Here is a 12,728-nt window from a genome sequence, read left to right as displayed (position 1 = left end):
GATCTAAAGAAGACACCAATTTCTGCTCATTTTTTAGGTGCATCTGCCACGGCTTTGGTATTATAGGCTAACTTTGGAGGAACAATGACATGTCCTATGCGTGTAAAGAAGGTTTGGGCTGGCACATCTTCTAGCTTCCACTGGAAGGACTACCCAGACATACAAGTATCTACTCGTTTCTATAAGTAAATCTCTTATTCAACCAGTTTAGTGGAGATCTGGAATGTTCTCTGCTAACTGGCTTTTCAAAGTGAAGATCTCACTTCAGTGCCATCTTCGAAATTTTGGAGGCTCTAATTTATCTCATATTTGACTACTTAGCATTAGGAATGTGAATGATGATCTCCTGATACTATTTAATGGTGTGAATTGTAAAATGTACTAACTATAAATAGGTATGATTGGCCAACTAACTTAGGAACTAACCATTTTTTGTTCTTTTTGCACACAGGTTATAGAATTATAGATATCTAGCGGGATTTGTTTTACACATTTTTAAAACTAGTCATTAACTATTAAATTTTAGTTATAAATTCATCCAGATCTATTTTATATCACCTAAAATGTTTATCAACATAAATGATTATACATCTTGTGTAAATTGCGAGTGCATTAATAAGAACCACTTTGAATGGTTTTTTAAGGCTTAATCATAATTCTAGAATTTTAATTGACCTACTTCTGACTTCTTTCGTTTCTTTTTAATCTTTGATTGCAAAAGATAAACTTATTTAAAAACACTAGACTCTCAAACTTGTACATATGACTTTTTTTTAAATAGATGAAACAAGTAATATAACACAAAAAAATTCATACTGTATGTTGAACTTATAACATTCATATTTTATCTTTCATACTTTGTGTGTCTTATTTTTGCTTGGGGTCGGTCATATGCAAAAGGAATATTACCAATACTCAATATTAAGAATAATAATAAGACAATAGGCCTACTTCCTAAAAGCCCCATGGATGGAACACTGGGCTTTAAGGGTGAATAAAAGAAATTAATTAATCCAATAATTAATGAAGTGATCTTTCTGAAATTTAAATAAAATGTGTCGTCATGAGTTTTGCGGGACATGTCTTCCAACCGAGTGAATCCCCATGAGTTGCAATGACATGGAGGCCGACACGAGGAAAACGCAAACAGGGACGTGCCCGTATAACCTGGCGCCGCACCTTCAAGGAGGACAGGCAGTGGACAGCGGCTGGGAAGAGGCTGAAGACGTTGTCAGTGATCGATCTCATTGCAGATGTACGATTTATGTGCGGAATGTCAGTTCGATAGGATAATGAAAAGTCAACATAAATAATTCGCACCTCCCTCAGCCAGCCAGCCAGCCCCTTCATTCAAATTTGAGGATGCATCAGTGCATTCTCTTGGCGTCTAGCGAACACTATTCATATTAGTAAACTAGAAAAACATTTTTAAACAAGGTTGCAAAGACAGTTTCAAACTCAAAATTGGCCCCCGAATTGAATGTTTACATGATCCTTTTTTTTTTTAAATGCATAAAAAATGCTCACTCAGGGTTCAAGAGTTCTCAAGGGGACTAATTCAACTTATACCACCGCATCTGTCAAGTACGATTTCTTTCCCTTGTTCCTGTAGTTCTGGTCAGTCTGGGTCACCTGAAAGGAGAAAGTAGGGGGGGGGGGCAATTCAGGTTGTTTACTTGAAGATTGTTTTTTTTTTTTTTTGCTTTGTGAGATAAGTTTTTTTTTTATTGAATGTAGCTCTTAGTAAAACAGTTTGGACTTTGTTTCCTGTACATGACAGTTGGAGTTTAGTTTCTAGAGTGGAGGAATATAATTTTTTAAGACTATTATTTGTTCTATTGGATATTAATTCAAATTGGATATCTCATTTGCCAGAGCTGTACCTAAATTTTAATTATATTGTCAATAAAGATTCTGATTCTTCATTCTATCTTTATAGTTGTCGTCACTGTTATATTCATGGCAAAGGTACATTTGGTAGTCAGAAGTACACTTACCTAGGCCTATATCAAGAAGAAAAGAACCCTGACAGTCTCTTAGGAGTTACATTGTTGTATATGAATCATCTTCTTCTAAAGTAGGGCCTGTTTTTGTCACGCAAATGTCGTCAACAGAATGCTGTACAACACTCGTGAGAAATTCGGACGTTCGAGCCCCACAGTTTGAGAAACGCTGCACTAGTCTGCGGTCTCTCTATATAAGAATGTGGTTAATGAAGCAGCACTATTTCATCACGTTGATGATTTGTTAAACTAGACACAATGAAAACGGTAGGCCATTTATTCTTAAATTAAAAAAAAAATATTCAAACAAGGGGAAAGTTTTTTATAGTTTAAAATTATAACTAATTTAACTCGATGTTATCATTTAGTGTAGACGACGTAAGAACTCACCAATAATAACACGCATTTATGTCATTTCTTTTACAGTTGATTACCGGTTTTCTTGTGGTCCTTTGTACACTAAAGCTAGGTAGGTAGGCCTACATTAATAGTAGGCTTACAGATCTATATAATCTAGCTCAAAAACTGTAATGGCATTCAGCCACTGTATACTATTTAATCTTAAGCTCGTTTATCAGACGCATGTTTTGTAGAGCTTCTCTTACTTAAGGTTACACATTTTTTTTTAATTTGTACATTGTTTCTTATCCTTCTCGGTAATTCCACTTTTTATATTGTTCGCCAGTCTGTGCCAGACTTGCAGTGTCCGGTAATCAGTTCACGTATAATGGACAAAGGATATTTTTGTCCGGCGGGAACTTGCCGTGGATCCAGTACGCTTACGACTTTGGTGACCATCAGTGGGACAGCCGCAAGGGCACATTTGAAAATCAGCTAACCCAGCTGAAGAATGCAGGCGGCAACTCGATAAGTATGCATATACTCTAATTGTTCACTTCCATGAACTATATAGAATTATTACAATGGAATCAGAAAGACAAAACATGGGGTGTTTTTCTCTCTCTGTGGTCTTCAGTGGATTTCACAAAATGTTCAACTTTCTCCCTAGTTTTTATAATGACGTAAATAAAAAAAAAGGAAATGAAAATGGAAGTCGGGGCACAAACCTAATAGCGGGTTTTCCTCTTACGGGGGCCGCTAAAAAATAAAAACTAAGTTTCGAAACAATATAATGACACAATTCATTTCCAACCTAGTGCACTACAACAATCACATAGGGCACACGTTTCGTTATCTCTTCTGTACAAATGTATTATACAGTTAACTCTTTCTCTCCTAACTAACGATACCAACGTTGATTCCACCAGAATGTGGTCAATAATTACGGAGAGAAAGAGTTAAGTCCTGCGCGAAGCTCCCACCAACTAGTGTCCCTAGGCGGCTGCCTAGTTTGCCTGTGCCTATGGCCGATGTTGTGGGATTTTCAGGGCATTATACTTCTTAATAATTTGCTAGTTTTCAGGTAATGATATTGTTTTATGTTGATAACTTTGCTCACCATTATGCGAGTCATAACAAAGACTTTCCTGACAAAAATACGTCAGGTAAACTGTCAAATAGTAATCACAGAAAGACAATCAAAAATGTATCACCAACAGAGCAATAAGTACATGGGAAGGTGTTAGATTTGCGTTTCAAAACCTACATCTGAAGCATGCGTTGTAACCTAGTCGGCGCCGCGTCGGATTATTGAGGGTGTCGAATTAACAAGTGTCGGACTATCGAGGGTAGCTGGAGTCCGGTAATTTGACAACGGAATAAGGCCTTAGATTGTTTTGAAACCATGCAAATATCAATAATAAAAACTGTCACTCTGTAAACCCAAAAGGAAACGTGAAATGTAGCTCTATATTCAGCACATGTAAATATTTGTACTCGACAAAATAGCACCAACATAATAGCGCGAACAAAATAGAGCCGACCAAATAACATGGAAACAATATTTGTCAGTAATTTTGCAAAGAAATACTTTCGATATCGTAAAATATGGATAGAGCCGATAGTTTTTATTTTTATTTTAATGTTACCTTTTATTCAGTCATATTGCAGAAAAGATTACATGTCTTAAAGTGTAAATATGTAAACATCATGCAAGAATTATTAAAAGCTTAAATGAATATATTCAAAATGTAGCATGTATTTACATTCCAAAATTTTTCAAAAACACGAACACTCATTTTCAAACTTGTCAGATTTACAAACACACAATCTTTCACAAAAATAAATTGTATGCAATATCACACAGAAACTCCATCAGTTGTTTGTTTCCGTACATTGGCAAGATAGCTGCAAGACGTCTGTTTAGTTGGAGGTACTTGGTCTTGCTTGCAGCTTTACTTCGTTATCTAGCATTGTACCTCAGAATCGTGTTTTCAGTGTTCTCCTGTTCTCTGAGGAAGTGAGAGATTAACTTGTAGACATTGGGCTAATGACCGTCACTGGACTGAAATGCATGGTGCCATCCCTCCACTGAATAGTTTGGTAGATTGTCTCTCGATCTATAAAATTCCATGATGCCATCGGAAATCTTGGAGTCACTGCAGTTTCGTCTCTGGCGACCAATATAGTTGTCCTTGTAATAGTTAAACTATTTCTCTACAACATCTGGCCGAGCATCATCTAGATCTTCTCAGTATTTACATCGCTTTGTGGAACAAATGAGATAAAACAAACATTTGGCGAGATAAGTTATCGGCACCTTAACAAATTCTGACATACTTAAGTTCGCCAATGTTGCATCATTGGTTTGATCAAAGAAAGATGCCTCAGATAATGAAGAGTTCTAATTATATTATAACACACATGTGTAACACACACATCTTCATACCTAGCCTTGATCGAGGTCACCACATTTCAAAATCATATTTTTTTTAGCAAGTTATGCATCTTAAACATTAGTGAAAAAAGGAAAATGAGATAAAAATTTTAAGTACTCTCTTTCTCTTCAAATATAACATACTCTTAGATCTATAAATAGTGAAGAAGAAAGAGACATCAACGAAAAAAGGTGCCCAAGACCTTCACTTACTAAAATCTGGTAATTTTATACGCATCGTATAGAAGTCCGCGCTATTTGGTCTTGCGTCAAGACGTCGAGAAATTTCGCGCTATTTTGTCAGGTGACCGTGCTATTCATATGTAGCTGTACTGTTTGTTTCTCCATTCGACAGGACTTTGGGTTCACATTCAAGGGGAGTCCACTCCAGCCTTCGATGGAAATGGTTACGTCACTGCCCCTGACCATCAGGGAACGCTGATTAATGACTTCAAGGATATGTTGGACATAGCGCAAAGGTACGCAGGGGTCAAACTAATGGTTCGTGGATTCGGTGACACTGACCAGTTGCTGAGAATAGATTCGAGAGGTATAGCCCGTATTATTTGCATTACAATATCATTTTCGAGGCCCCCTGGTTCTTGAGCTGTGCTCCTAGAGCTGTAGAGATAAAGTGGTGACCATAGTGTTACATGGGATGAGCTGTGCTCCTAGAGCTGTAGAGATAAAGTGGTGACCACAGTGTTACACGGGAGACTTTATTATAAACGTTTGAGGGGGGGGGGGGCGGGGGAGAAGCTGGTTTGAAGTTTAACTTCCGAGACAACGATAAGTCCCTAAGACTTATGTTCAGCCCTAAAAAACTCAATATGACGCATCAGGAAAATATCTGTACCTGGACGTGTGGTCGTGATGGCTGCGTGGTCCTGTGGTGTCCCCTTCTCAAGTAGAAAACCCGCCCACTGCCATTCTTTGCGATCATAAAAGAAGCTTAAGCCAAGACTTAGGGTCTAGTGATCTTCATTTTTGAAGGAATATATGAAACAATTAAAACAATTACAAGTTATTTTCATTAAATAATAACTTTGACATTTTTTTCATTGTATGGTCAAAGAGAACAATAAAGCATTAAAATGACCTAGGAAATAGTAAAAGGAAAAGATTTTAATTTAGGAATAAATATGTATTTGTATTTCAGATTGTAATGTTTTTTCTTTAAAAGTCTTTCTTATCAATGACGAAGATAGACATGACTTATCTTAAAATTTTGTCAGGTTTGCAATTTAGAAATTCTTAACTGTACGAATGTTGTCTGAAACAAAATTACACTCTTTGCTGATAGGTGTATACAAAAATATTATGTGTAATCTTAGAATGCGTTATGGAGATGCCAAGATAAAAAAAAAACGTGGCGAATAGAGTTCTAATCTTCCCCTGCAGGCATGTTTAACCGTTGGGACACCACACGTGATCTGTTGAACGTCTCCCTCCATTCATCTGTCTTTTGCATCGAATCTCTTTTATTTACAGACCCGTCCATTCTTTGATGCTGTCTTCCCATTATTTCACACTTCACCTTCACGCCTGTTGAACCATTGGGGCACCACACATAATCTGTTGATCGTGTTTCTCCATTCCTTTCTGTCTTTCGCCTTGACTTGAACCTTCTTCATTTACAGGCCCATCAATTGTTTGATGCTGTCTCCTCATTGCTTTCTTTGTCCGCAGACCATGTTCCAATCTATAAATAACAAAAACCAACCAAACAAACGAGAACTAATGTTACTAACATTAACGTAATCACACTCTGTACACAAACGACTTACATTTCATTGAATGTGCTGTTTTATTGCAGACACAATATTCTAGTGTTTCCCACATTGTGGAACGCCGCTGTCGACCAAGACAACAGCCACAGGCTCGACGGCCTCATCGTGGACTGGAGAAAGCTGCAGAGCTACATCGACAAGGCGCTGGTACCACTGGCTAGTGCTGTGAGAGGGCACCCCGCACTGGGCGCCTGGGACATCATGAACGAGCCAGAAGGCATGATTAACACTGACATTGTGAGATCCACTTTCTTCCAGTTTCACCTTTAGTGTCTAACTAGCAAAATACATTAGTAAAATAAAATCGTATATAACTTATCTCTAAGGGAGAGAACTCTGCATTTACAGCCATATTTAACTTAATACTGTAAGATGTATATCCCCTTTTCAATATTAAAAAAACGCACATAGTATTGTATACCAAATTGTTATCTGTTGATTATAAGTTACATTTTAAAATCTTAGAGACGTGGATGACCCATTGGGCTTTGATATTAATCATACCTACGCCACAATAATTAACATTATTACCAAGTCTGAAAAATAGAATATAAGTGTTTAGTTTACTACGTTATTAAACATAAAGCAATTTATGTTAAGTATTAATTTACTTATTCCTTCTTTCCGCTAATTTAAACAGAGCAATTGGGACCGGTGTTATGATTCCACTGCTTTGAAAAACAGTGGCGCTGGCTGGGCTGGCAAGAAGTATAGCTACTACGACACACTGAGGTATGTTGTCGCTGCCATGTTGACGTGTGCTACTAGCGTTTCAATAGTAGTGACGGTAGCTCATTTTCAAACGTCGAGATTTGCCGAAGGAATGTATTCAAAACAAACCTCTATAATAAATGTGTGTTCCAAAGTGCTTGACGTCAAACTCAAACCAGAAATTTTAAGTAAGAAGGAGGCGATTTTTTTCTGAACTCAAGTAAAGCCTTACAGACACATACATACACATATAGCCTATACTAATATATAGAGAGAGAATATCACAGGTTGTAACGTCGCAGGTCAGTTTTCAAGCCTACTATAACGAACTAGTCGACCCACAGCGTAGCATACGCCGCTATTTTGCAGGGCCGGCCTTAGGCCACTGCAACCTATGCGACCGCAGGCGGGCCCCGCACTTTCATAGGACCCGCGCTAATTCTATGTGTAAATTATTAAAATAAACCATTTTATAACTTATAACAGATTTCACACGCCTCCTGATTTACCAGAAGCGATTATTTACGCGTGATTAAAAACGGCATTATGCAATACCTGTAAATCTGGTGAAATAGGCTTATCGCGCCTTAAAAAAAAAAGAATTACTTAAGGTCAACAATTTTCGTAGATAGATTGAAACATTTGGTAATTCTTGCTATTGAGCGTGATCTATGTAGGAAATAGAATTTTTATGATATACTGTATGACTTCGCTACACGCAAGGCTCGTGAAGTAATTTGTACGTAGTAAAGAATAAATAAAAAACGAATTTATTTAAATACAAACTCTTAATTTTTACTTATTATCCGTATCCCTACCCAAACTTGGCCCGGCGAAATCCGTTTCACACAGGACCCCACAATGGTTAAGTCCGGCCCTGCAATTTAGTGACGGGTGAATACAGAATAGATAACTTGTTCTCCCCCCCCCCTCTTTTTTTTCGCCACTGAAATAACGTGGGGTAACTCTAGTTCGACATAAGAGTGATCTTCCCTTTACTTCTTGGTGTCCAAACTGTTGAGCCATGAAGTGAATTATATATATAGTTAAAGCTCCCCCAGCGGGGTTCGGGGCATCTACCGCCCCTCCCACGTTTCTACCTGGTACCGACCACCCTGTTTTACTTTACATTTTATGGTAATGATTAAATTTGATATTAGAGTGTGTTGACATATAATATACAAATTTCTAATGATATCAATAAGCAGCATAGACCTATATTTTATAGATATTTCACTTTGTTTAAAAAATTGTGATTTCTGCACAAACATTGAACCTCCCCCACCCCACCCGAAGGGTTATAATCTGCGAGGCGGTAGACAATATCACAAACCCCAACATGACACCCACACCATATCAGAGAGGACCGAATAATACAAATATTGGTTAATATATAAATAATTAGGTTCGGAAGCCCAGCGCTTTACCGCGCCTCCTTGTTGACCATAGACATATATCCTGATCTAGTGCATTGGATTTAGATATATGTCAGTTGTCAAACGTGGCGATTTGATTTTATAATTTTGATACGAAAATGAAAATGGGTTTACCCGTTTAGCCGACATATTAATATCTAATATAAAATACTGTGAAATGGGTTTACCCAATTTGTTAAAACGTTCCTTTCTTTAACAGAGATAATAAAAGTATATTTTTTTATGTTTAGGGCCTTCCGTTTGTGGTAGGGACATTAAACATACACTAGGGTTACCGGCATGATCGAAGGAACATTTATGCAAAGTTTTATCAAGATTGATCAAACGGTTTTGACTTGCATGAGGGACATACACACATGCTCTTTACATTCTACGATATAGGCTATAGTATATATATATATATATATATATAGGCCTATATACTATCCTTTTATTATCAGTTAATTAGATATTTATATTGGTTTATAGAGATCTCATTCATCGATAAGACTTTTGTTTCCCTTGCATATTAAGATTCATCAATTGGCAAGCTGATGCTATCAAGAACGTCGATTCAGGATTTTTAGTCACTGTTGGTTCATGGAATCCCAAATCCAACACTGACCAATTCGGTTTCGTTGACCATTACTCCGACAACTGTCTAGTCAAGCTGGGCAAACCTAATGTGAGTAACAATCGTAAAAGCTCTGGTCATCCCAATCGGAACTTATCTATGCTTCGCCATATTCTCTTCATCTTCTACTCTCAATGGACCTCATTCACCAATCGTAAACAAACAACATTTAGCCACGTGATTCTCTATCTCTTCTATACAAATTACAGTCTAATTTTAATACACAGTGGCTATCACGTGACAGTTTTTATTCGTTGTTTTATCAATATTATCACGTGACTAAATGTTGTTTGTTTACGATTGGTGAATGAGGTCCATTACCTTGGCACCTTAGTGCTGCTATTATTATATGTTACATCTCATGTTTACTCATCGTTTGTTTTAGAACTAACTCCGTTTAAGTTTCATCCAAAGTTGTAGGGCCTACGTTATAAATGGATGTTTGATTGTTAGCATGATAACATATACAGTCTTGTATTAGGAAAAGAAAAAAAAAAGTAAAGTTCCCCTTTCATATCATTCGGTGTATAGGGCAGACGATGTAAAGGTCATCTGTTTCTGTTGCCCCATGGTTAACGAGGATGCCATGTCACCATGTCATGCCATAACGTCAATCCGCCTTTTCTTTTACCAGACTCAGGTACCCAATAGAGCTCAGAGGCACCCTAAGGATCCCAAAATTTAAAAAAATCCCAAATCTTCACCAGGATTCGAACCCGGATCCCTCAGATCCGGAAGCCAAGTGCTTTATCACTTTGCCACCGTGCCTCCCTATTAGGAATGAATTTGGAAAGTAGAATATCTTTTTCTGTAGCCTCCTTTCATCTATAAGCAAACTTTGAAATAAATGGGCTAAAAAGGTTGCTTGTATATCTATAAGCTGTATACGAAAATAATTTGTATAGTAGCTTTACGTTTACCTAGAACACAATGTATTTCTCTTTACAGGGTAAACTAGATTTCTACCAATTCCATACCTATTCGTACCAAGGAAACTTTGATAACGTCTCTCCGTTTAAGGTAATGTCTTATATCCTATTCGTCTTATGACATGTATGATGTAGGCACTAGTTATTAAAATGTAGGCCTATCGTCGTCTTCGTTCTCACTATGACATTAAATATATCTGAGACGAATTTAGAAGTCAGGCAGTTCCCCTTACAGTTTGACTTCTAAAAGTGTGGGTATCTTGTTCGGGCTTCTTGGTATATAGTACGCCTTGGTATAGTACGCCTATACAACTTCAAAGGATGTGTGCAGAATTCTATTGAGACACTCCACAAAGGCGTGTTTCTCTAGCTATTAAACAGTTGTTTTTTATTTACCGTCAAAGCCCAGTGTTCCTCTATACGGTACTCCTGGGAACTACCATGTTAATATACTTTTGAGTAGATTTATTTGTTGGCCTCTTTCAGTTGTAGAGCGACTATGGTTCATCTCGAACACTTTTCCATGTGGCTGTGGAGCCCTTTTTTGGAGTGAAACTCCCGTCCACAAATATCACAGGTTAAGGTGGCTTTCACGTTGGTGATAGAGAGATTTATTTACGCATATGCATTTTGGGGGGGGGGGGGGGGAGGGGGGAGCGGGGTAAAAAAAATGTTTTAAAATCTTGTATTCATTGGTCTTTAAGGGCAAAGAAATCGCTCTTACAAAAAGTTATTGCAGCCTCATATAGGAGGAATTATTTATTTATTTTTTTTATTTAATTGCAGTAAACCACGCTATTGTATTCACAATTAAATAATTAAATTTCTCTATATCAGCACTCAGCAGGAGACTATGGAACCGGGAAACCCATTGTGGTCGGGGAATTCTGGGAACAAGATGGCGGAGGCATGAACATCGATCAGCTGTTCGACTATGTGTACAATCATGGCTACGCTGGGGCCTGGAGTTGGGATTTGATGGCCCATGGTGACAATCAACGAGGCGGAATAAGCCACATCAAAAATTACAATTGGAATGGTCAAATCGGAATAAACTTATAATTTTGTTTCCTACTTCATGCATTTAAAATTAATCTCCATTGAAATATATAACAACAACAACAACAAAAAAAAAAAAAAACGAGTTCTTTTAACCTAAAATTTAAAAAGTCATTTTTCTAAATCTTGCCTTTTATTAACCTTCTTTGTACAAAGCTTATATCAACTCTGTCTCTCTGTCTGATAAAAAGTTTTTACACGTTATTTCTCCCACACCCAATCTCGGATCAAACTGAAATTGTGTACACTTATTTCTTTTACCTGACAAAACAAGAATCAATAAAGAAAATTAACCAATTAGTTCACTATGTGTAATTAATTATTTTGGTATCTCGAACAAGGGAAAGAAATTGTACTTGACTAATGTGATATAATTTGAATTAACTTCCTTGATAGGTCGCTTTAAATTTGGAAGCTAGCCATAGATAACAATAGATAACTATACAACCTTCTATTTACATAAGCGATTCATTAGCAGAGTGGTTAGATTATCAGCTTGAGGAGGCCTGTCAGGTCTTTGTTGATTTAATTACTAAATATTAAGTTGTCTAGGTATTAAAATTGTAATTTTTGAATTGCAATGTGCTTGTGTATTATAATTAATTAATTTTTTTTTTATTTTTTTTTACTTAATAAGATATATCAGTCCCAAGGTTCGGCCTAACAGACACACTATACACACCCAGTTGTACATAAATTAATAAACGATGTGTATGATGATTTATTAATTAAACTATACATTTAATCCAATGATTTTCCTATACAATGAAATGACATATGACTAATGGGGATGAAAAGTAAAATACAAGTACATATAGCATGATGTGAAATAACTAACCCCATCATAAGTTGAGTTTAATAAAATACTTAAATAGTATTTAAAACAAAAAAATAATCACCTATATTATACTGTCTAATAATATTGTCTTCAACAATATTTCATTTCAAGACAAAGATTCTGTAAAAAGGATCAGTTCACTTCATATAAAATGTTCATAGTAACACAAGTATCTTCTAGCCAAGACGAATGGTCAGCAATGATGAAGATAATCAAAGTTCAGAGTAGCACCAAAACTCACAACATCACAATGTAATACCAAGACTGAATATAAAAACCTGAAATCTGGAACTTGAAATCCAGAACCTGAAACTTGAAACCCTATAGAAAGACAAATAACAGATTCTTCTAATCTAACAACAAAATTATAAATACGATCGAATCCATATTAAAATAACTTTATAATGTGAAATAAAACTCACCCTAAACAGGGGTCAAATAGTCCTTCAAGAATATATACCAAGGCAAACCATAAGGCTGCCCAGTAACATAAGCACATGGAGAATTCAGGAACTCCAAAGATATTAGCTTGCTTGTACTTGCTTCTGTCGAGCAATATGGCGTGAAGGCACC

The 12,728-nt window shown here is 36.6% G+C and overlaps 1 protein-coding gene across 1 annotated transcript; it reads left to right on the top strand.

Annotated features, from left to right (window-relative positions):
* Window positions 1-2,226: 2,226 nt before the first annotated feature.
* LOC106074329 (mannan endo-1,4-beta-mannosidase-like) lies at window positions 2,227-11,332 on the top strand. Its single transcript, NM_001311304.1, is given in 9 exon segments — window positions 2,227-2,270; window positions 2,430-2,472; window positions 2,689-2,874; window positions 5,135-5,258; window positions 6,596-6,806; window positions 7,210-7,301; window positions 9,230-9,380; window positions 10,278-10,349; window positions 11,096-11,332. Coding segments are annotated over 9 exon segments (1,113 nt in total). The 5' UTR covers window positions 2,227-2,261; the 3' UTR covers window positions 11,321-11,332.
* The last annotated feature ends 1,396 nt before the right edge of the window (window positions 11,333-12,728 follow it).

This window comes from Biomphalaria glabrata, chromosome 8, assembly GCF_947242115.1.
Source record: "Biomphalaria glabrata chromosome 8, xgBioGlab47.1, whole genome shotgun sequence".
Classification (NCBI taxonomy): domain Eukaryota; kingdom Metazoa; phylum Mollusca; class Gastropoda; family Planorbidae; genus Biomphalaria; species Biomphalaria glabrata.
This window is presented reverse-complemented; position numbering and strand designations above follow the sequence as displayed.